Raw genomic sequence first — 25,294 nt, 5'->3', positions numbered from 1 at the left:
CAGCTGTGTTCCTGAGGTGGGATCTCTGTACCCGCCACAGGCACTTCACCGGAGCACCAAGAACTCTCCAAGATCTGTGCCAGGGGCTGAGCTTTGATGCTCGCCAGCTTCCTGGGTGTCCTTGGGTGTAACCCATTAGGGCCGGCTGACTTGAAGGTATCCAGCCTGTCGAGGTGTTCCTTCACGAGGTCATCTTCGATGGAGGGCAAGGAATCTCCCTTGCCCGGGCCTCCCTGACCCATAGTGGGCAGAACCTTCCAATGGGGCTGACGAAAAACTGATGCAAAGTACCCATTTAACAAGTTCGCTTTTTCCTCGGTGTCAGTTGTCTGTTGCCCCATCTGGTTTAGCAGGGGTCCAACGTTGCCCTTGCTTTTCCTCTGGCTCCCCTCATATCTAAAAAAGGACTTTTTATTATCCTTGATATTTGTAGCTAGTTGGAGTTCCATCTCAGCCTTGGCTTTCCTGGTTTGCTCTCTGCAAGTCCAGACTAAAGCAGAGTATTCCTCCTTGGTGGTGGTTCCAGTCCTCCATCCTTTATAGGTCTTCCTTTTAAGACGTAGGAGGTCTGCCTGGAGAGCCAAGGGCGCTGCTGTACCCTTTTGCTGCCTTTCCTCTGAGATGGGATGGACTTTGCTTCTGGATCCAGGATTGCTCCCTATTCTTCTTAGAGTCCTGCTATCCTTTGGTAGAGACTCTGAGAAGCCCTCAGTTTCACAGTCACTTCTAACCTGTGCAGTCCAAGTATTAGGCCCCTGACACACTTTACACTTAAGATGTGTTAATCACATCTTAAAGCCATATGCTAATGCAATTAATAGTGTGATAAAACAAGGAATAAATCACAAAGTTATTACACAAAAAAATGTGTAATAACTGTGGTCATTTTTTATCATGTCATTAATTAACTGTGTGGCCAGGCTGGGGCTCCCAGCCATGGAGGGAGAGAAAGGGGAATGGCACCCTGTGCTCCCATGACTTGGAGCCCCATCAGCTGATCCAGGATTGCAGCTGCAGTTGCACCCTCATGGCCGATAGCCTGATCAGCTGATGGGGCTCCCAGCCACAGGAGTTTGTTACTTGCTGGTGCAAGGGGAGCCTGGGACCCTGCACTTGCAATAAGGCATAATGTACATGGCAGCAAGCATGACTGTGAGGATTGCACATCAGATCCCGTTGTGACTTTACTTAGTCAGTTTTCCTTCACTGTCTCTCTACCTCCTGCTTGAGGGAGTGTGTCCATTTAAACCTAATCAGGGTTTTGCTTTTGTGTATTCACAAGTTTGGATTCTCTGCCCCTAAATGCCCCCTAGAAAACTACGATGGTGACCTCATTAAGGGCTTAGAAGTAGAACACCAAACAAATGGATCTTGCATTGTCTGTGAGGCGTTGGTGGTTGAGTGGCTGTCTTAAGCCACTGTTTCTCTTTCTGTTTCTTTTTTTCTAACAGCCTGCTATTAAAACTAGACAAATGTATTCATATAGTAAATATTAGGTGTGTACTGATAAACTTTTTCTTGGCTGAAACCAATAGCCAATTATTCACCAGGAATATTGGCCAATACTGATCTGATAACTGACTTACAGGAAAGCAGCTGGGCAGCATGGAGAGTAGTATCCTGCTGGTAAGTCTGTGTAGAGGAAGGAGCATGGAGTGGGGGCCGACTGAGACCCCCACAGTGAGGGAGGGTGTGGGACAGGGGCAGGGCAGTGAATGGCACACTGGGGGAGTGGGATGGAGCTGTGGGTGGCTAGTGCACAGTGGGCTTGGGGTCCTTCACCCTGCTGCCTTTGCCCTGGGAGCTGCTGCCTGTCTAGCAGCAGTGGCAGCAGCAAGCTGTGTCTCCAGCTGCTGGATGGGCAGGGGATGAGCATGGCCAGTGTACAGCTCCTGAGGCAGAGGCAGCAGGGCGGAGAACCATGAGTGCACAGTAGGCAGCCTGCCTCCGACCTTACCCCACTCAGCTCTGCTCCAGTTAAAAGTGACCTGGCACTTAAAAATGGTGGCAGCAGCGCTTGAACTAAAGCTCATTAAATGAGCTTTAGTTCAAGTGCCTCCACTGACATTTTTAAGCGCCAGGATGCTGATCCCATAGACAAGCATCCCATGGCTCCATCCTGCTCCTCCAGGGTCCCATTCAACTGCTCGCCCAGGGTCCCATGGGGGCCTTGATCTGCCCCCTGCCTCCAATTCACCTTCTCCTCCCCAGACCTACCTGCAGGGTGCTGCTCTCCATAGTGCCCAGCTGCATTCCTGGCTGGTGCATGCATGCAGCTGTGTGCATGTACGCGGTGTCTGGGGGCCTCAGCCAGAAGGCATATTATAGTTTTTGGTACATTATCAGCTACACCAGTTAAAAGAAGCTAAAAGGCGATAACATTAATTTTCCTTTTATTAGTGCTGATCCGATATGGCACCAATATATTGGTACACCTCTAGTAAATATCCCAATAACCACATCCCCTACAGTATTTATAAGTTATTACAGAGCAGTCTTACATCTGCCATATGAAGTGCAGGCAATTCTTTGTCATCTGATGCTCTGAAGCCTAGTATGAGCAGATATACACATTAAGGAAAGTAGACTAAATATTTTTACTCTTTCCAATACAGTTTTAATCTGTGTGCAGTTAAGTAACAGGCACCTATATATGTGCTGGAAGTCTGCTGTGATGTGTGCTAATTAGCATGCTCCAGCATCCTCCACATCATGAGTATTCAGCATCTCTGTGCTTCAAAATGGCGGCAGGGTGCTTTAACAAAATCTCATCCAACGAGCTTTAGTTAAGGTGCCCCTGCTTCCATTTTGAAGCGCAAGATACTAAATACATGTGACTCTGTGGGAGCGTTAGAGTGACTCTCAGAGCTGCTCTAATTAACCCCCCACCACCCCAGAGCACGTGTAAAGATGCCCCTTGATTGAATCAATGGACAGGTGGTAAATGAAGAAAGCTTAACATTCTCAACTCACCTGGAGCTGAACAACGATATTTTCATGTCAGGCATTTTCTTGTATAAAAAGCACTCTTAGCTTTGTATCTAACTAAAAAGTAAAAAAATGAGGCTGCATGGGGAACAGAACAGGATATAGGAATTACTATGACAAAAGGGATGAAATTGCTATTTTTTTTTCCGGACACCGCTGATGATACTTTGAAGCACTTTCAGGATATGTGTATAGAAAATGTGATTTGGGTTTAGCTCTACAATTTGTCTTATAAGGTGGACAGTGAAGGTTAAATTATCAAAACGATTTTTTTGATAGGCATCCACATTTCTTAAAACACATTGGGGCTATTCTCTGCTTTTAGTGTTATAAAGCAGGAACAACCTCTACAGTGCTGTAAAGCAGGAACAACCACAACAGCATCAAATGAATTGCCACAGTTTTGTGCCAGTTCAGCTGCAAGCCGCATTTATACCCACAGCAAACTCATTATAGCTCTTGAGACAGATCCCGAGTGTCATAGCTCCACTAATTCCAATGACAGTATGACAACTCATAGTTTCACAGAAACCAGTGAAATAATGCCATTTCACAACCTCAGGGGAGCCGCCCCATTCTTCATATAAAAGTTTAATAGTATACACAGACAGACGCGCAGCTGCATCTACATGTTAACAGAGGCTGGAGTGCAGTCTGTTTAACAACTTCAACCTGAACAGAAGGAAAAGAATGGAAAACTACCAAATAGCACAATGGTGCTGCTCATGCTTTCTTTTTACCTTGCTTTTTGCCTTTTTACCATGCTTTCTTTATCCAGTTACAACATGTACAGCTGCACTTGCTGCTGATTCTTGTCATCAACAAGAAGAAATTTTCTGGATGGCTATTGAGTGCATATTGTTTGCTACTGCAAAACTTCCTTGGCAAAAGAATTTCTCCACCAACCTCAAAAGTGAGAATGAAACACTCCACAAATATTTAGAAATTCTATTATCAAGGGACCCTGTACTTTCAGGATGCTGTTTCTACAAATGAAATAAAATAATAAACTCTCTGCATGAAAATCAGAGCAGTGCAGCATATTTAGCTAGCAATAAAACTTGCTGAAAATCCTTCCTAAAGCAACAAACAGCTACATTATAAAGAGCCCTGGGCAGCACAAAAGCACTGGTAATAAAACAAATTATATAATGTAAATATGAGGCATAAATAAAAAGGCCAACTATTTTACCCATCCCAACACTGTAGAACATTTGAATATGACCACATATTATCTTTGATCTTTTAAGGAGTGCTAGCATAAGGCAACTTATAGGGACAGACAGCAATATACAAAATGGATGTCATGTTTTTGATGTTAAAATAGAACCTTTCGAGTTACCTTCCTGCCAGCTATGTATCCACCAGCTGCTCCAAAGCTTTTGGTGAATGTACCCATCAATACATCAACATCATCAGGATCCATTCCAAAATATTCCACAACTCCTCGGCCCGTCTGTCCCACAGCACCGATGCTGTGAGCTTCATCCAAGTAGAGGTAGGCTTTGTACTTTTTCTTCAAGGCAACTACTTCTGGCAAGCGCACAATGGAACCTTCCATGCTAGGGAATGAAAGAATTGCTAATGAATAATGCCCAGGTGCCCTAATATGCTGCTCCCTTTAAATATATGATGGAGTGCAAGGTGCGTGCAATATAGCCTGCTTAAAGCTCAAAAGAAATATGAAGTCAAATATACACGCTGGCTGCTACCCAGACAAGTATATAATAATACATTCCAAAAAGCAATTCATAAATCTTTGCAACTCTGGGCCATATTTTGGTACCTGCTTTTGGTACCTAAGCACCTCTCTGGCAACATTCTCAGGTAATAAGTCCTGGGAGAATCAGCTCTGAGTTGAAGGAGAAGCATAGGGCGAGCAAAGATAAGAGCTCAGGACAGGAACACTTTTTTTCTGCTCTTCAGAAGAGCCCCAAGCTAGTTCTCAGGTAGCTGCCATATCTTAGAACAGCCCTGGCCCTTGGAGCTGGTAGAACCTGGGAGGTATAAATGCAACTTCCACCATTGCTTGTCCTATCTGCTCCTACTTTGTGCCTTTCTGGAGATGTGTCAGATAATATATGACAGGAAAGGATCCTATTATGTGTGTTATGTCCCTCCCACCAATAACTGAAGGAAATTAAATAGTCTGTGTTCATACATTAGTGGCACATGAAGAGGACCAAAATAACACTTGTGGTAGCTACATCAATAGGTTAGGTGGACTTGAAGATTTACACTGTAAGATGAACCCTGAGGAGACAAGTAAGAAATCCATTTTAATCTGAGGAACATAAATTATCTGTATAACTGCAGTAAACACTCTTGATGTCTTGAAAACCTGCGTGAGATGACTGAGGAAGCTTGTCACCAGCTATCTTCACATGTACTCAGTTATCAGCAAAGTGAATTAACTTTGGGCTCTTAAACTAGCTGGACTGGGTGGGGTGGGAGGGAGGAGGGTAAAGTGCTAATGCAGTGGAGGCCAACCTTTTTGGCAGGCATTTGGCTGCCTCTTCTCCCAGTGCTGTTCTAATTCCCTTCCCCTGTGTGATCTGCTGCTCCGCTTTCTGTTTTCTCCCCTGTGCTCCCTCACTGATTTGCTGCTTTGCCTCCTGCTCCCTGCCCTACCTGCCGCTGTGTTGCCTGTCCCCTCCCTGATCTGCTGCATGCTACGCATAGAGACTGCCTATGCCACTTGTGACATCCATGCTACAGGTTAGCCACTTTTTGCTTGATATGTATTTCCGAGGTATTCTGAGGGTAGGTCCCTGGCTTAGATGTGCCAAAGTAAATACTCTAAGACAGTTCCCTGAAAAAGTTTGTCCCCAGATCAAATATGCAAATAAGTATGTGCTGCCAGCACAGCTTTGCCATGTTATTTATTTTGATATAAAACTATTTTCTGTTGCTTCTATGGAATTTTTCCACTGACATCATGACATTGCATTAAGTAAGTGAGGAGGCAGAAACTGGGAGTGTGACAGAGAGGTAAAGCAGCAGGCAGGCTTTTAGAAAAATCATCAAAAGTTTCCCAATTCCCATCTTTCTCATGATCAGAACTGGCATCCTGGGAAGGCTTTAAGGAAATCTCAACAATACTTGATATGCCCACTGCTCCCCTATTAATATCAGAGAGCACAATAAATTCAATGGATATACTACTTTACGGGGATGTTTTAGCTAAAATGACCATAAGTGTACTCATTAGTATTTTCACATTTAAATTGACATCATCAAATTTATTAGCCCATGTAGAAAAATGGGGGGCAGCTTACATGTCTGTCCAAGTTATTGTTTTGGCTTGTTTGGAGACAACACTGCACACAGGATGTTCATCCTCAGAGCTTTATGGATTACAATCTTAAATTAATAATAGAAAATTTAGCTTCTACTGTATAAATCAGCATGAAATTATACCCAGATCCTTCTACTAGTGGCCACAAAGTTTTAAATTCTAAGAGAATGTAATGAGGATAGTGTAGTCACTTCATGTAGACCCTTTCTAGGGCGGCCATCATAAAGAGTATTCCCATTTTCTGCTACTCTGTCCTCTGCTGATACAAAAGCTGAAGCCTTTATGTCCTTTGTTTTTCTTTTCAAGAAGAAATACAGAGGACATAAAGGGATCCGGTTTTGTATCAATAGAGGACAGAGGACAACTGGCCTGTCCTCTATGATGGCCACCCTAACCCTTTCACACCCGGAACAGAGGACAGAACCACCAGAAGAGTAAAAGGCCCATTGATCTCAGAAGGACTCACAGCATGGGAGGGATCCACAGAATGGATACAATACTGAAGCCTCCGTGAAAGCTTTTCTATGTTGTCTGGCTAACACGCTTCAGTCCTCTAGGGACTAGAGGTCAGTTCATATCCTATGCTGACTCCTTCCTTGGCCTCTCTGCTGACTTTCAGTGACTGGGGAAGAGGGTCTGTGATGCAGACAACTGTTCGGTTAGAACTGGACTGAGACCAAATTCACTTTGTCTCGGAGCCTCAGAGAAGCCCAAAAGGAAGGCGAAATTCTCTGGTAAGCATTGATTGAGATTAAATTTAAACCAGGGATCTTGCGAAGAAACTAAATGTATATATCTCATGTTGGTACTGTTGTTCTTGCATAACTGCTTGCCTCTTTTGTAGCTCTGGAGGTTTATAAGAAGTGGTCTGACGAAGTCTGAACATTTTTTGTGGGAAGGGATCAGTTTATAAACCATGACCTTTATCCTCTGGCCTCAGAGGTAGGACAGAGTTCCACTGCCCAAAGTAGAATTATAGACATATATGCTTGGGAAATCATGTATCTAATCCTCTGCTCAAGGCAGGATCACCTCTGTCTAAACCATCTCGGAGAAATGGGGAACATGAGGAGAATTCTGGGGAGTAACTGGGCCTTGGGGAGCCAAATCCTGCCTTGAGGAGCAGAGCATACACGTGGCCTGTGCAGACCAGCCTGTAGATGATATAGGCCTGGTCCTCCCGTTGTAGTGTGATGGGATGGGGTGAGTGAACCCACAGTCCTGCTTCCTCCTTCTTCCCTTTGCACTGTGTGCTTCAGGGGAAATCAAAGACTATAACAGCAGAAGCCCTCAGATAGGCTGCACAAAGGCTGTGGCAATAATTTTGTGCGCCATTCATCCACGGCTGGGTGCTTGCCATAATCAGGCCCCCAAAATAAAATATGCTATTAAAAGATGAGGGCCTGTCATCTACATGAGTGAAACAGGAAACAGGCTTTGTCACAGAGCTATGTTACTTCTGCATTATTGCGTCCAGGCCAACTGAGTTCAGCTCTGCTCTAGCTGAGATCTGCACTGTTCTTTCACCTTATAATTTCTGAAGTGGTTTTTCTCATATGGTATCCTCTCGCTCTTCTTCAGAGTCCCATCACAGAGTGAAGCTGTGGCACAAAACTGACCTATTTACAACATTGAACCTATTACAACAGTTCAAAACCTGTTCTGTTTATGCTTGGGATAACTTTTCCTTTACAATACAAGGTGCTAATCCCATTACTGACAATGTTATCTACTCTGCAATGTTATTGAAGTGTTAACCAGGTTATGTAGTCACGGAGCTGTAAAATGTCCCCTGACAAGGTATGGTACAAGGATGTACTGACTACAGAGTTTTGGGCCTAATCCAAATCCTCTCAAGGTCCACGGATTCTTCCCTTAAACCCTTATGGTTTTTGATCAGCACTTTGGAAAGGAAAGACATGTTCCCATGGGTTACCTAGTCCTCCTCACCATCTTTGCTGGCTTATTCTTTAGAGGCTGCTGAGTTTAAAAATAAATATCTCAGGGAGCTGGCCTTCTAACCATATAATCAAGTAGAATAGGGGTGGGCAATTATTTTGGGCGGAGGGCCACTTACTGAGTTTTGGCAAGCCGTTGAGGGCCACACGACAGGCAACCGGGGCAGATAAATATTAATTTTCTGAACTTTTTAGGGGCCCCACGGGCTGGACAGAATGGCCTGGTGGGCCGCATCCGGCCTGAGGGCTGCATTTTGCCCACCCCTGAAGTAGAATGAGGCATTTTCCACAGCATCATTCATAACAGAATGACTGATTTTAATATTTAGCCCACCATTTTCTCTTTCATAATTACATAATACAACTCTGATAGATAAAAAAATCTATTACCAGTCCTCTACTCTTTGAGAACTTATCCTATGCTCTTCAAACTGCAAATAAATCTTTCCTTATAAGCAAAACCCTTTGGCCCCATTCCTGATCTGATCTTTCACAAGATGCATACTTTATATTCATGTCAATCTCTTACTTCCAAAATATACACAATAAATCTTAGTCTTTGCTTTTAACATTATTTTCTTTGGTAAACTTTGCACATGGTGGTGTTTAGGAGACTTGACACAACCGTCTCTATTTTGTGGTTTACAGCAATAGTTTAAAAAGTCAAATGAAATACCATACGTTGAACCGTTAGGAAACAGCCACTGATTGATTAACCCTTTTTGCTGGTCTGTGGCCAGACACTTAAAACATTGCCTGTTTTCCAATCCCTCGGTCCAATCACATAATAGCAGGAAATAAAAAAATTGTCCCAATAGATTGCCTAGGGTACTGGCACTGAATCCCCCAAAATTTCAAGTATACGTGCAAATGCCCTGGATGGAATCCAAATGTTCAGAGAGCCACCCGCTGGCTTGTATGGAAACATGCTCAAAATCAAATTAAAATGAAAATAGAAAAAAAAATAGGAAAAAATAATCTTTTTGAGCACTCCATGTTGCCCTTTAACTATTGCCCTGGACTTTGGCTCGTCTAACAGGAAAGCAAGTGTTACAAGGAAGCATGCATGTACCAGAAACTGATTGAGAAAGCAGTAACTGGTTGATCTGAACTGAAAATGGTAGATGCCAAGGAAAACATTAGCTAGAATTTAAATAATAGAGATCTGATTTAGCAAGTCAGTTTAATTTGCACCATGGACGCTGCCAAAACTTGGTCATGCTTTTTGTACTGGGGACTGAAAGTCATGTGGTCTTTCTGTATTTGGAACGAATGTGGAATCCATTTACTCTCAGGCTAATACAAGTTAAAAGCCAGCTTTCACTAATAGTTACATTTATCTTTGCTGCATTTTCCTTTTTCAGATGTTAAATACATGCATACATATATAAATGGACACTTTCCTCACTGTTTAATTGACATGTAGCTTGGATCCTTCACAAGTTTAGGGGCAAATTTCTGCTTGCACTTAGGCAGGCTTTGGTTTGGAAACACCCGCCTGAGTTTTTTTAACTTCCATGTTGGCTAGTAATAGTTCTTTTCAAGTTCTGCCAGATGGTAAGCTTGGGTTCATGCACAATGTAGTGAAGGAGAACTCTTTAACATACCCATACCATAGCCCAAGGGATTGCTTGAATGAAACCGAAAGAAGAATTTGGCTTTTAACATCAGTCTCACCACGAGAAGACCATGGTGTCATATGTAACAATGTTAAAACAATAATGGAAAGTTTTAAGTTTCTCCTGAATCCATGGAAAAAGTATCTGTGGAAGAAGTTGCCAAACCAAACTTGCAAATCAAGATGCTTTATTTTGACCAAATAATTTCAGTTCTATATACTAGTCATCTTGAAGATCCATTTCTTTAGAAACCCATTAAAAAAGACATTATATGACCTTAGCAAAAAGGATCTGGTAATATTTCTCCTCTTCTTCTACACTATGGATACATGTGAATGTACCACTGGCAAAACTTGAAAAGAACTAATGCTAGCCAGCATGGGTGCTGGAAAATCGTATTGCAAAAACCATATCTCAAGAAAGGAAAGAATCAGGATGAGAGGAAACAGCTCAAGCAAAGTGTAAAAGGAGGCAATTCTAGTATGTCTTTCCTTACCTTTTCTTTGCATTTAAAATGTTGTTAGCTGTATGCTTGTTTGGTTTGTTTGATTTGCTAATCTGTGCAAGCAACAATGACTATGCAGTGCTTCAAGGACAGGTAGATATTGAGTATAGCCAGTAATGCAATAATAAAATACAGTGGCAGTATAATGAGAGTTTTCCTTCAGCCCACGATAGAACTGATTTGCAATCTGAAGTAGGAGCTTTGAGTTCTGATTTGCTCACATCATTCGAATGCATAAAGCTGATTTAAAAACTAGTTAATGTGTGTACCAGCTTCTTTTAAGGTAGTAAAAAGGAGTTAAGTTTTTGTATTAGTTTCTTATTTTATGGCTTTCACTTGAATGGAAATAATCAATTTTGAGGTGCTAGGATGAGATTGAACTTTTTAATGCAATTGGAGTGAGGCACCCTTCTTTTTTGACTGCCTGCTTCAAGAAAGATATCTAGCGGAGAACAACAAAAATGATTAGAACATGGAAAGCATGGCTTCTGAGGAAAGGCTGAAAGAGCTTGAACTCTTTAGTCTGGAGAAAAGAAAACTGAGGGGAATTTGATGATAGCCTTCAAATACCTGAAGGGCAATTATAAAGAAGATGGAGGTAACCTTTTTTCTGTGGCTGTAGGGAACAGGACTAGGAGCAGTAGCTTCAAACTGCATCAAAGGAAATTTAGATTGGAAATAAGGAGAAACTTTCTGACTATGAGAGTGGTCAAGCATTGGAAAAGGCTACCCAGAGAAGTTGTGGAATCATTATCCCTGGAAATTTTCAAGAGCAGATTTGACAGATACTTGCCTGGGATGATCCTGCCTTGAGCAGGGAGCTGCACTAGATGACCACATGAGGTCCCTTCAGCCCTATGATCCTATTATCCAATGAATTCATATTGCAAGTGCATGGCTGTTGGGTGTTTAATTCCTTTAGTTTGTGGATTTTCTATTTTAAGTGACAGACTTTGATATCTTTCACATTATGCTAATGTTAGACTGATGTAGCTATGATGATCCAGGAATAATGCAGAAGCAAAGAATTTTTGGGTGATATCGTTTACTGGACCAACTGTGTAACTGGGATAGAGTTAGACAAGCCTTTGAATGCAAGACAAGACATTCTTCAGGTCTTGTATTTGAAAGCTTTTCTAACTCTATCCCAACTATACAGTTGATCCAATAAAAGATATCACCCCAAAAAATCCCTGCCCCTTGCATAATTCCCTAAGGTACACTGACAATCCTCATCTAAAATACTAGGACCTTACAAATTAAAATTTTACATGATGTCATTTGCTAAGCAATGAGAAAGATGGCTCTTCTGCTATTGTCCACTTGAAAAATTCTCCTGGAAAAACAACAGGAGATTTAATGAAATTTAAGCTCAGTGTCTTGTAAATGCAAAATTGATTAAGTTGCAAATGCCAAAACAAACTGACATGAGTTTGTGCAACTGTTATGCCTAACCAGCATGTCTGTGTCTCAGATTTGCTGTCACTTTCCACTATTGTCGACATATGAAACACAGGATTTAAAACTGACTAAATCACAGCAGCTGCAGGTTTTTTTTGTAGGCCATGTGACTGAACGGAGTATTTGTCAGTAAAATGTTGGTGGTCCCCTTAATTTCTGCATGATCAAAAGTCCTTAGAACTTTGCTTTCCTTTAGTTGGGCCAAGCTATGTTTATTTGCAGTTTTGGTCTGTTTATTCTGGCTGAAAGGAGATGTTCAGCCTGCTTTGGATCAGCTGATCTGCTGCTAAACTGTTTCAGTCCTGAATGACAGGTGTTTAGATAAGGGCTCATTTGTTCTCTGCAGCAGCTGCCACGATACACCAAAAGAGAAAATGCTGATGACCAGGAAGTTATGACAATACACGAACAGTAAAGGCATCATAATGAAAAAGGTAGCTAGCAGGACTTATTAAATATCATAATTTATCGCACTGCTGCCCAAAGTTGGTGCATCTCAGTGATGGGTAAATTGATCTGTATTGTGTAGTGCTTAATGCTGACTTGCAAACCATTTTGGCATCCTGCAGGATGAGGAATGCTGTATAATACAATGCCACATAACTACAAGGTATCATTAACAGATAATCCTAGACAAACTCCTGAAATTACCTTTATTATGCACTGTCTGCTTATATGTGAGCACTAGAACAACTGCTGATAATTCCTTTAATGTCAGTTTATACCCAAGCCCAGATGCCACTCCACTGGACAGTGACACCAAGTGGAGATGGGTTGGTTTCACCAAGGCTGACTTCTCTCTGTGTGTTTGCATTCTGCTTTCTGCCTATAAAGCTGGCATGCAGAATTCATACAATAGCAAGGCCAATATCTTCTTTTGATGTAGCAGTCTAGAGAGCTGGTCTCTTTAATCACTCTGCAGAAGATCCTCAGCTAGTATAAACTGTCATAGCTCTATTGACTTTAGCGGAGCTATGATAATTTGCACCAGCTGAAGATTTGCCCTTTGTATTTATATGTCAATCCCCTTTTCCTCAGAGAAATGAGGAGTACAAACCAATATTCAAAACTACATGTAGGGGACCAGACTGGAGTTGCTTCACTTACACCAAGGCTCAGACTGACCTATGCATTTTTTATATAAAGCGTCAAAAGCTGAAACTGTTATTATCTGATTCCCCTGAATAATAAACACCAACAACTTTAGCAAGGCCACTTAAGATCCTACTATGACATGAGGCAATGAAAAAAACCCCTCTGTATTTCAAAGTCAACCCCAGTTCCTGTTTAATTACGTAGGCCTACTAAATTACAATGGAGTGTTCATTTCTAAAATGTCTACAGACCTGTAAATGCCCTCTACAAGGATAAGGATTTTTCTCCAGGCTCTGTGGCTTTGAGGCTGCCCATATACTACTGCATCCCTCAGGAGCTTCTCGAGGCTCTGCATATCTTTATTTAAAAAGAAAAGAAAGGAAAGAAGCATTAAACAAAAGGATTTTTAAAAGCAATCATTTACTTTTTCCCTGGCCACTATTTTTTTTCATAAGAAATTGTTAACATTTATGACATGCCTCCTGATTGTAAACTTTCTTTTTAAAAAATCACAGCCTCGATAATAGATTTAAGTTGCCTGAATTTTGAACTCAGAGATGCTACAAGAGTTTTTTGCAATAGTGCATCTTATCTGAGGGAAAAAACCTTTTCTTCAAGCATTAGAAACTAGTTGTATCTGTATTTAAAAGTAAAATGGATACACTTTGGGTACCTGCTGATTTTGTATTGCCTATAATTAACTGGATTGCTGAAATTCACAGCTTCTGGAGGCTTTTGCCTGGTGTGCTTCGCAGAAGATTTTCAGAAGAGCATAGGGCATTTAAAAACGAGAATTCCTCTGAAAGCCCGTGAGACATGTCTACTTTCCCAAGTGCTCTTGAGAATTTCCCCCCATGAGGGCAGCTGGCACCCTGGCTGGCTGGATATTCACTGACTTACTCTGTCTCAGAATCTGAGTCTATGTTCTCTGCTTACCGCACAGAAACAGGAAGGACAAGAAAGAATACAATTTATATGCATTCTGCTTCTGCCACCAGCACCTTCCCTTTTCAAGTACAGAATTGTAAGACACAAAAGTTACCATCATGGCAATACACTTGTCCTAAAAAAGTTAAGATTTGAAACCTACGGAACCTAAAGTTAAGATCTGAAACAGATGATAGTAAAGATAAATGTATGAAGAAGTGTTCAGTTGTAACTGTTCCAGGCCATGTTTAACCAAGGTGTTAAAATTAAATATTTCACTAGTAACCAAACAGAAAAAACAAAAGGGCCTTTTGTTATGATCAACATACACAAAAGCCAGAGAACTTTACATTTTTCTTGAAATCAGAGGTGAGGCTTGTTAAGCCTACTTGAGTTAAGTGGCTTTGGGTCAGTTCCCAGCATCATCAGTTGCTCATGAATAACATGTGTTTCATCAGCAAACTCTTGAATTTTAACCTATGAAGCACAGCACAGTGACATGAAGAGGAATCTTGTCATTTTCAAGAAAGAAAGGGTATGTGAGTAAGTGAGTGCAAGAGAGAGAAATACACAAACTGGGGTACACTTTTTGAGTCAAAAGACAATGTTTTGATGAGGTTTAATGTAAAGAAGCCTTGAGCAGTGTTAGCAACATTGCTGCCTTCTCAGGGGTTGGTTATGGATAATGATGCTAATGAGATAACTTTAATAAAAGTGGAATGGCACTGAAGTACAGAAGAAAAAGAAAACGGAAGCATTAAGGCTGTTGCCCAATTTGGCTTTTAATAGAGATTTGGCTGAAATCTGATCAATGTTCTGATATTCAGACTTGAATGAAACTTCTCAGAGGCAAATGCTTCTTGTACATTGCAGGGATCTGAAAACACACATTCCAGAATGCCTTGAAACAGCACCTGACATGGCATTTTGCTTTGTCCATTTTGCTTTCTCAGCTGCTGCCAGAAGCTGCAACAAGTTGATATAGAAGGGAAGGGCCAAATTCCACCCCCCACCCCTAGTGCAGTGGGGTCTCTGTAATTGTTGTTGCTTTATGTGGGGTGCAGCTACACCTTTGCTGCTATCCCTACCCTATACTGTGGGTAGATATAAGTCCAAATTTCTGGGGCAGATCCCTTCCATATTTGGGAGAGGGAATAGATTTCAAAGCATGAAACTGCACCTGGTCTGAATTTTATAGGTTGCCCTTATCTCTCATGACTAGTTGATCCAAATACTTCTGAATGTGAGGTGTTTGAAATGCAAAGCCAGATCTGAAAGCCACAGGACACATCCTCATGTTTATCTTGGATGTTTACCATGAATTCTGGAATGTGCCAGGCCCCACGGCACTATTGTAATTTTAACTGCTTTAGAATTCAGTGACTATCACAATAAAAGCAGTGGATGGCAGTAGTGTACTACTGGAGACTGTCGGGCAGTAGACTAGAGATCTCTGACTGGGCAAGTATTTGTATACAGCCAAGAAAAAACTAAAACATGAATCACTGTGCTTGGGAGAGTACCTTAGGTCAATTGCTAGAAGCTGGCAATGAGAGCCTTCTAAAGCTGTTGGCAATGTTTTTGCATTATTCTATCCTAGAGCTTAAGCAATTATTGTAACATTCAGCCATCTGATTCTAATCCATAAAATACAATCCTCCCACTTGATGCGCCTCAGTCTAGAAGAGGGGTGTCAAAGATCCAGCCTGAGGGCCAGATTCAGCCTGTGGAACTATCATTTGTTCCCAGTGCTGTGCATGGTTTTTGAGTGGACCCACAGGCAGCATGTGAGGTGTGCTGGATGGCCCCAAGTGTCACATGCAGGACCTGCTCTGTGACCACACTGTACACAGTGCCCATTCCAGCATGAACAACTGGTGCCTCTTGCCACTGGGGGGCACCATGGCAGGCAGCATTGAGCAGGGACCACCTGCAATCACTGTCCACACTGTTGGCAGTGGCGAGCGGGGACCACCTGCAGCAGCCGGCAGCCACATCGACGGCAAGGCGGGGTGGGGGGTGGGGATATGGCAACTGCCCGCAGAAGCTGGCGGCAGCTTTGGCACCAGCCAATCTCGGGGGGGGGGAGGGGCACGTGCCCCCACTATGTGTTGGCTATGCATTCCAGTGTGCATCCGCTCCATGCTGGATCCAGTGCTGGGTCCATGCACCACCTGCAGTGTGGCCCTAGAGTGGCTGGAGTGGGCACTGTGTTGGCATGGTCCTGCACCAGCCACTCTGGGACATGTACTGTTGTGCCTGCTCCAGGACATGCGTGAGCCTGGAGTGGATGCATGCTGGAGTGAGCACTGTGTGTAGTGTGGTGCCAGAGCAGCCAGAGTGGAAGCTGCAGGTAGTGCTGTTTTAGAGCAGCTGTTCCAGGACCATGCAGCATGTGGTGTCCACTCCAGTTGCTCTGGGGCTGTGCCCCAGGCAGTGTATGCTCTGACCACTCTGGGATGTGTGCTGGATCTGGCGTGGAGTGGTTACGCACTGGAGCCAGTGCTAGGTGCAGAGCTGTCGTAGAATGGCTGGTTCTGGACATGTACTGCATCTGGTGTGTGGGGCTTGCCTGTGGGGTCACTTACGTGGCTTGTAGGAATAGAGAAGTTTGACACCCCTGGTCTAGACCAACATTATGCAAGCACCTACTCTGGACACGCTCAAGATGCATTTGGATGATTATCTTGCTGGGGTCATCTGACCCCAGCTGACTTTCCGCCCTTTGGGTAGGGGGCTGGACCAGATGATCTCACGAGGTCCCTTTCAGTCCTAATATCTACCAAATCGATGGAAATCTTTCAAACTATGCAGAACAAATGAGCAGTCTGTCTACATCTTGTATTTTTCAACTCCCATTAAACATATCACTCAGTGTCCCTTAGTGAAAAGTGAACTCCTTCCTCGTGAACTCCTGTTACGTACATGCAAACATGATCTGTTCAGGTAAAAATGGTTTCTCATAAGGGAAAAGGAATGACAGGATGTTCAAGAGGACTTGGGGGTACCATGCTGACATAGAAAGCCTCATTGTTTGTTTGCACACCCCCATCTGTCTGTTTCTTTGCTTCCACCTGTTGTCTCTTTTCTTATACTTCCATTCAAAGTTCTTTGGGGTCAGATCGTATCATTTTGTATTTGTAGAGCACCTATCACAAAAAGGTCCTGGTCCATAACTAGGGTCTTGTTTATTCAGATAAATAGATTTCTGATGGTTGCTGTACCATTAGAAACTTACAGACACTACTAGAGATCTCAGTGGGTTGCCTCAAGATAATCAACAATGGTATTTGCTGCCCTGTATATGGAGGTGAGCTATTTTACCAGGCACTTTAACAGAAAGAGCAAGAGGTCCATGAAACAAATTGACTCAATGTTGGTACAGGAAAAGAGGAGGAAAAAAAGATTACTCAGTACCCAAGCTTTCTCGTTTGTGAGCCTTGAGGAAAGGAGCTGCTTTAATAATTGTCACTTTCCTTTTACCAGAAACGATTAGACAAGGCAGGACTACAAATTTATACTCCAGGAGGTTGGTGTCACTATGGTTACTAAGAAGCTGTCCTATTATTCCTCATCTCATTTGTATAGGCCACGTATGGCCTGGGGCACCTGCACATACAAACACATCTACTGCCACAGCTATTAAGGGAAGAGACCTGCCCTCTTCCCTCATGCAGTTGTGTGTGTTCCACTATACACTGTCTGTCCACTGACTTACCCTAACTACAGCACTGAACAACACATTTTAGGTCAGGAAGAAGTATAACTCTTGATCAGATTGGCATAGGCTGTTTAGGTTTTTTGTTTCTTCTGGAGCATGGGGCATAGTCCTTTTCCTAGGACCTTCTGAAGATATTTTGACAAATAAGGTTCCTGTTATTTCAGTGGCAGGATACTAGGGATATATTTTCCTCCTTTGCTCCTAATCTGTGGCATATTATAAGGTATTACTGATATTTCAGATATTGGCCCTTGTAGCTGTGGCCGGGAGTGGCAATTTTGGTGATTCTGTTGTTTAACAAGTGCCTGTGAGCCCAGGGGACTTTACTTGGTGGTTCAGTGTAAAACTGATAGTCCTATTTTCCTATATACTATTGTGTCTCCAACATGACCAACCCCTGCTCCTCTACTTTGCAGCACAGCAAATTTCTATGGTACCTTGCTCTGTGGCACAGTGGAATTGTGAAGAATAGAATGTCCTCTGAATTGCATTCGAATGCAGCAAAATTGTCATTTTTACTTTTTTAGGTCTTGAGTACTGTCACAGATTCAAGTCATAGAAATGGCCACGATGACCTTTGGTGGTTGTATGACTCCTGCCTGGCTCTGTCTCTACGGTTGCCCTCCCTTAATTGCTTGTCTGCCATGCCTTGTTGTTATCGAGGTTAAGTAAGGGATGCTGCCAGCAGGCCTTAGAGAGAGAGCCTGAGTCCAATCAACTCCTCAACAGGTCTCTCCTGGACCATACTAGTCTTACTCAACCTCTGTGCTAAATAGGCCCTTTTGGCCTCGCGGTGCTTCTGGAGGGCATCTATAGCCTGAGGGGCAAATTGTGTGGCTTCTTTCCTCCCCTACACCATGACCCAAGCCTCGCAGGTGTTACAACTTCCATTGTTTGCTTCCCTTAGCCCCTCTTGGGACTCTCAGACCCTCTAGGTTCTTCTCTGCCCTGTATCTTTGGGTCCTCAGACCCCTAGTCCCTCCTGCTGTCACTCTTCAGGCTAGGGAACCCTCTGTGCCCCACTCAGCTCCCTTCTCAGGGCTAGTAGGCTCTATTCCCTTTATCACCACTCAGCTCCTTCACTGGGCTGGGGAATTTGCTATAGGCCTTGAGCCAGGCTCCAGCAGGGCTCAGGTACTGGGCTTATCTAGCCCCAGCCCTGCTGTCTTGGGGTTAGGTGAGCCTGAAACCAGCCCCCAGGCCTCCTGGAAGCTGCCTCTCAGGCAGCTTCTCCCCTTAAAGTGGTAGGTACTCCAAAGTGCCCTGCTACAAGTACCAATATAGAGAATCCCAGATTTGCCACTTAGAGTGCCGACAAATCCAATAATTCTTAGTTTCAAATTATGGAAGCAGTTGCTCACCTGAGTTCTGAAGCTGTAACTGCTCTTTTGCCATCAGCAATGCAGTGAAGATGGCACAGTTGTCCTCTAAATGGCAATCAAGTAACTACAAGTTCTTGATGCATTTAAATTAATTGTTTAAACTAATTCACAGTGCTCACTTGTAACACTACCAAAAGAGCTGAGTGCCTGTAGTGCTTTCATATATTGTGAGTGGGAAGTTACTGTCCAGTCTGTCTTATCATTTGTCCAAGCAAACCAAATTGTTTAACACTTACCTTCAACTGACATTGCTATTGCCCCATAACATTAGCATTTCTGAAGTAAAAGAACTGTAGTGCAAGAGGGGCTATACAAACTCAGCATGACAGAACAAAAAAGTGGGGGATGGGATTTTCAAAGGCACAAAGGGAAGTTTGGGCACCATTTCCCATTGAAAGCCAAGGAGTGTCGGGCACCTTTGCTTTGTTTGAAAAATCTCATTCAAAGTACACAAATTAATTTGATTTAGCAATGCGTTCCATTTAGCTGGACTGATGTCAGAACTGATCCTGAGACAAGGCAGTCTGCTCACATTTATGAGGTGGGGGTAAGACTGGAAATTCAAGTTGTCCTATCACACCCCTACATATACATGGAGACAAAGAAAGAGGGAGGGAAAAGGACAAAGCCAACAGACTGTTGCTTTGAGCAGTGTAGTTACTGTAGGTAGTTACCATGCAACTCTTTAAATTAGCAGAGGTGGGCATAATTTTCTAGGGCACTTTCTAGATAGTAAGATCTGTATACCCTGTGGATGACATACCCCTAGGTACCAATGACTTCCTTTTATTAAATTGTTAATCCATGAAATACTGTCAGGATGTATGGATCTGTTTAGAAAAACACTAGCGAAAGGATGAGGAGGAGATGAACAGCATGGGCCCAAGCAGGCAGTCATCACTTACTGGACCACATAACTATTCTCTCTTCTCTGAGTGCTGCTTACATGAATCCCCACTGCTAGTAATTAATAAGCAGTCCCCAGGTCCAGAGGAAAGGCTGTCAGAAGTTTTACTTGAACAAATGAATGAAAATGCTCCAGCCTTGTAACTCCCCTACTCCAGCTTTGCTGTGCCTCACGTGGGTGTTAGACTGTCAACTCTCAGAGGAGGCAGACGTTCTGGATAAATTACTTCTACAACAATTAGTTTAACAAGATCCTTAGGATCCTTGGGCATGACTTCAACAGAAATAATAATAAACATTGCAGGGTATTTTTTCTAGAGGGAGCTTGTGATCTGGCAAGCAAGTCCAGGTTACGATGGAAAGCTTGACACAGAGCACTACTGGAGGCTTCTGCATAGGCAAGACTGTCCTCTATTTACACCTGCATCAGCTGAAACTTGACACACAATGTCAGTTGAAACTTGGTACTTTTTTAATATATCTACTACCCTATGCTCTTCCTTCCCCCCTGCTTTGTCTAATTCTCAATTTCCTTTTCCACTTACTTTCTCTCATAAAATATACACCACACATTTTTATTGTAAAATGCATTTTTCCCAAAGTAATTCCATTTATATTTCCCCCTCTCTTTCTCATGATCTCCCTTTTCCTATACACACTGAATTTGGAAACCAGGCATCTCATAGCCATAGTGCCTTCAAGTTTCTCCTCACATCATCTGGAGCAGGCTCTGACAAGTAGGAGCTTGATAAATTTGAGGACTCCCAAAATAGCCCTGACTGCTGAAGGGAGAAATGACATTTTGCTCCCTGCTTTCACCCACCTATATGATATTCCCTGGGTTGCAGCCGTGGAGTTGTGCATCTCCTGAAGCTTTATTCCTCCTGCAATGGAGAGTCTCTCTCTCTCTCTCTCTCTCTCCCCCTGATGTGCTACTCTTCTCTGCCCTGGGAATAAAAAGTTCTAGTGCAGTGGTTCTCAAACTTTTAAGTTTAAGGCACCCCTCGGACATGCCAGCTCTTAGCTATCACTTGTTTTTTGACTATGGTAAAATAATAAAAGGCAGGGTAGAGTTTCACCATATAGACTAATTAAATCAGAGATGCATAAGCAACAAGTTGCTTCATCAGACACTATTATAGATACAACTCTATTCTGCTTTCTGCCTGATTTCAGGCCAACACAACTAATTACCTCTCTGCTCAAAAATAATATAGCAATTCTTCTGTTGCAAAGAACTCAGAGGGTGCCTATACATGTGTTCTGGGTGGGGAGGGGCCTTTTTAATTAAAGTGGTTCCCTGACAGCTGGTCTAATTAAAACAGCTCACAGTCACATGTATGAAGTCTCCCATGTTTTAAAATAGCCATGGGTGAGCTTTAACTAAAGATAATTTGATGGGCTTCAGTTAAAGTGCCCCTGCAGCCATTTTAAAACACAGGGGGCTTAATATTGCGATGGCGAGGTCATGCTGGTGCATTCTAATTAGAACGCAGAGCAGACTTGATTAATCAGTCTACTCTGATGCATTCTAATTAGAATGTGAACCAGCATGTCTATAGGCAGCCAGAAAGACCACAATAGGGTAGAAATGTTTTGAACCTCTGGATTCTTATTTGAAGAAGTTTGTTTTGTGAATCATATGTAGGTGCTTACACAGTTAACAGGATGTAGCACCCTGGTCAAGAATCACTGCTTTCGTGTCTGTCTTTGTTGTTAATGCTCCTTTTTGATTCCTTTTGTTTGGTAAGTGGGAGGTTATTTTTCAAATAAAAAAGGCTAAAATTTCCTCTCCCACCCCAAATAAAAGCATAGCTTTTGCCCAATTCAAGAGCACTTACTGGGAGAACTCCCTGCTCAAGTTTGGCAAATCGCACATGCGTTTTCAAGTCAGAGAGGGAGAATGCAGCTGCTGCCTGCTTGAACGAGGATATGTCTGAAAGCGACATACACCTTACTGTGACAATCCTTTCTGACACAGGGTCTGCATGTGCCACAGGGAAATAAGAACTGCCACGATGAATCAAACCATGGTTCTTCGATGTAGTCCAGTGACCTGTTTCTGACAATGGCTGGCACCAGATGCTTCTGAGGAGCAGATGTGAATGTAATTTGCCTCTGCAGGAGGTTACCTCCTGCTCTCTAATAGTTGGGAAAGTAGCTTGCAACTCAAGCATGCTGTTTTATACCATTCCAAAACTCCTTTTAGACTTAACTACTGCAATTCTGTATAAACTTATTATGCATTATGATGCATCCCTTTAAAGAAATTGCCAGAATCTTGTGGATTAATATAAAACACCTCAATGAAGGATAGTGCACTGGCAGAGCTGCATTATGTGCAGAGTTCTGAACAGCACTTGCCCACGATACGCAACTCAGTCACCCTTACAATCACTGCCCAATAAGACAAAATGTAGTATTATACTACTTAAAACTAAGAACGCAAGACAATGGAGTTGAGTATGATTAACAGGCAGTTCTTTGTTGGACTATCAATGCAGAGATTTAAACAAGCTTTTAAATAATATTACTTCTCAGTACCTGTAGCTTATCTTCCAAGTGAGGATCACAACATTATTGCAAAATGTCACTACTGCTTAATTTACATATGTAGTCACTGGGGTTCTTTGGGCAAAGGTATGCATGAACAAATAACTAAAATTGCAGCCACCCTCAGGGCCTGACTTGCTATAAACAGCCACCTTTATGTGTGTGACATAAGTAGAGGATTGCTTAACCTGTCACTAAAGCATAATACTCAGTTTTTAAACTTCCAGCAGAGCGCACTCGTCTGAGGCAGAGTTGTTTTATAGGTTAGTCCTTACTGTGCAAGTTCAGCCCCAAATTGGAAAAGTCAACAGGCACTGAATGCAGAAAGCAAGTATATGCAAGGAGGGATTCCTATATAAACTAAATACTTTTACTGAGGCCTATGCTTGCATTTGGGGTTCTAGAACATAAGACTAGGTGGGACCTCTGGGTCCCTGAGTTCTTTCCTTAATTACTGAAGACAACCAGGTCATAAAATCCATAATTTTTTCTGCTCAATTTTAAAATAATAGAAAAGTAAGGCTTGAGGGGACCTCAGGAATTCATCTAGTTCAACTCCCTGCTCAGGGGAGAGTCTTTCATGACTAAAACACCTAGGCAAGTAAGTGTCTATCTAAAAACTAATCTTTAAGCTACTTAGGTTATTTGTCTACCCAGCTTCTACTGCTTCTGCAGTTCCTATGAAAGCTTGTGCATCTCTGATACAGTTGTCTGTAAGGTGCATTGCTATCCTGCTTTCTGTTCCTACTTTATGCTTTTCCAGAAGTGTATACAGCCTATGGACAAAAATTAGAATGGCCTGGGAAGAAATCAGATGAAAGTGTATTTCCAAGTGGGCCCACTTTCTGCTGAAATGGTTACTGGGGATCAAAAAGCTTGAAGGGAAGGCTTATTGGGGATATCTTCCCAGCAGGGACTTCCGGAGCATGACCTGCCCACCTGCTCCTGCTCACATGCTCCAAACTTGGAAATGCACCAGTGAGCCTGGAACTTGCAGCCAGCTCCTCTTGAGACCTCAGAGTGGTGTGCTTAAAAGCAACCCATTAGGGAAACACCATGGTGGCCTCACTGACGTACTTCTGAGTTTGGAGCAGACGGTCAGGGCACATTTTGGCATATCCCAGCCGGGACATGCTATTACCACTGTGTAGACCTTGTACCGTTAGGTCTTGTTACCGTTATGTGACACCTTTGATGCTTGCTGAGGCTGGGAAAGGAAGACTAACGGCCTTGTTACACAGTAAGTTTAGTCTGCTTCTGGAGCACTTAACCCACGGACGGGCTGCATGTTGATACCTTTCAAGTGGCTTAAAGCACTCATGATTCATCTTTAGAGTAGGACACTCCAGGGAAGGATTATCTGCAATCCACCTAATTTTGTTCTTGTTCCATTACTGTGTGACCACTTCCCACAGCTATTCTGCCCAAGTTGAAGTCTTCCAGTATCCCAGGATGCTCTGAGCTCTGAGGTGCCCAATCCTTTTATCTTTGGAGCTCAGGTGGCACCGTCTGCCCTGAGCCCTGCCAGTGGGGGCAGGCGCCACCTGAGCTCTGGAGAAAAAAGGATTGGGTCCCTCAGAGCTCAGAGTGAGCGTACTCCAGGGCTGCAGGCCTGGAGCTTTCTGGTGGAGAGCAGGGCTGCCAGGGCTTAAGCCTAGTAGCTCCGTTCTCAGTGCAGAGCTGCTGTGTCAGTTTCAGTGAGAACAGAGAGTCACAGGGAAGCTGCTTTCCCGGGTCTTTTTGGTGTCGGTGAAATTGACATGATGGTGGGTCTTTTCTCTACCCAGCTGGAGTAGTGAGCAGGTCCTGCTCCTAGTCCTGCCTCCTGCTTACCAAGCCTCTAGTGCCAAGTCACAGTTGTGCAGGTGAAGAACAGTCAGAGCAGGTTTCTCACCTTACTATGTGATTACTCCACTAAGCCAAACAATACTAAGACTATTAACAATTGTTCAGCTAACAGCATAAGGTCTAACAAGGCTCTGAAACAGACAAACAGGATGAAAGTTCCAGTGGTACAAGCTTTCACTTCTTATGGTATGAGTGCCATGGAACTGGCACAAAATAAAAGGGGAAACTGTAGCCTTTATATCAAATATCTCTTATCAACAGAAAAGCTGAGCTCCACGCTACCTTGGTTAGGTCTGTGTGAGCTGCAGTCATAGCAATGTTGGCAGCACAGACATAGTTGAGAAATAAGCTTACTTCTATTTACAGTGAAAGTCAACTGAAGCAAATCAGGACTTTTGGGGTGTGTCCAGAGGAGCACGCATGTGCAGGGGCACACGTTTCCTGTGGCATAAATAGTAGTGGCACATATTTGTGCCACTGATTTGTGCCCGAGGGCATGCCCCTACATGCACACTCTGGTGTGTGCCAAATTATTACAGGTTGGGTAGGGGATGCTGGCTCTAGCACCTTTCCTGGCTGTCCCAGCAGCCTTACCTGGCTTCCTGGGGGTCTGTTGGTGCAGTACCAGTGCTGATCTGGCCACACCAAGCCTGGCCAGTAGCCAGAGCATGGCTCTTGACAGCCAGGCTTTGTTTCTGGGTTGCACACTGCTGCCACATGCACCGCTTTTCTTGTGGCATTTTTTTTGATACCAGGATCTCCCAGTGTCAACTTTCGGTGCTGCACTGCAGATTAGCAGCATGGCAAATGGGTGCATATAGGCCACATGCAGTTTGCAGCACCTCAAACAGCTTTGAGGTGCCGCAAACCATGCATGCACATATCTGGATGCATCCTTTTATGCATAGGCTCTTCAGTGACTCTAACATTCCTTCAGCTGCATTTACAAGTGGAACTGGAAGACCACTGAAACTCCCATCCATTCTTAGCAGCACAAAGCGTTCATGAAACTCTGTATTTAGACTACCCCAAA

At 43.2% G+C, this 25,294-nt stretch overlaps 1 protein-coding gene across 1 annotated transcript in view; it reads right to left on the bottom strand.

The window, feature by feature from the left end:
• The window catches only part of SPTLC3 (serine palmitoyltransferase long chain base subunit 3), a 174,066-nt gene that overhangs the window by 46,749 nt on the left and 102,023 nt on the right, over positions 1 to 25,294 (bottom strand). Inside the window, exons 7-8 of the mRNA XM_019516242.1 lie at positions 13,176 to 13,281; positions 4,331 to 4,550 (exon numbers count right to left, since the gene is read on the bottom strand). Of these exons, the coding sequence (XP_019371787.1) occupies positions 4,331 to 4,550; positions 13,176 to 13,281 (326 nt within the window). The remainder of the gene's footprint in view (positions 1 to 4,330; positions 4,551 to 13,175; positions 13,282 to 25,294) is intronic.

Source organism: Gavialis gangeticus, unplaced genomic scaffold (assembly GCF_001723915.1).
Source record: "Gavialis gangeticus isolate Ggan-Ray unplaced genomic scaffold, GavGan_comp1, whole genome shotgun sequence".
NCBI lineage: Eukaryota > Metazoa > Chordata > Crocodylia > Gavialidae > Gavialis > Gavialis gangeticus.
This window is presented reverse-complemented; position numbering and strand designations above follow the sequence as displayed.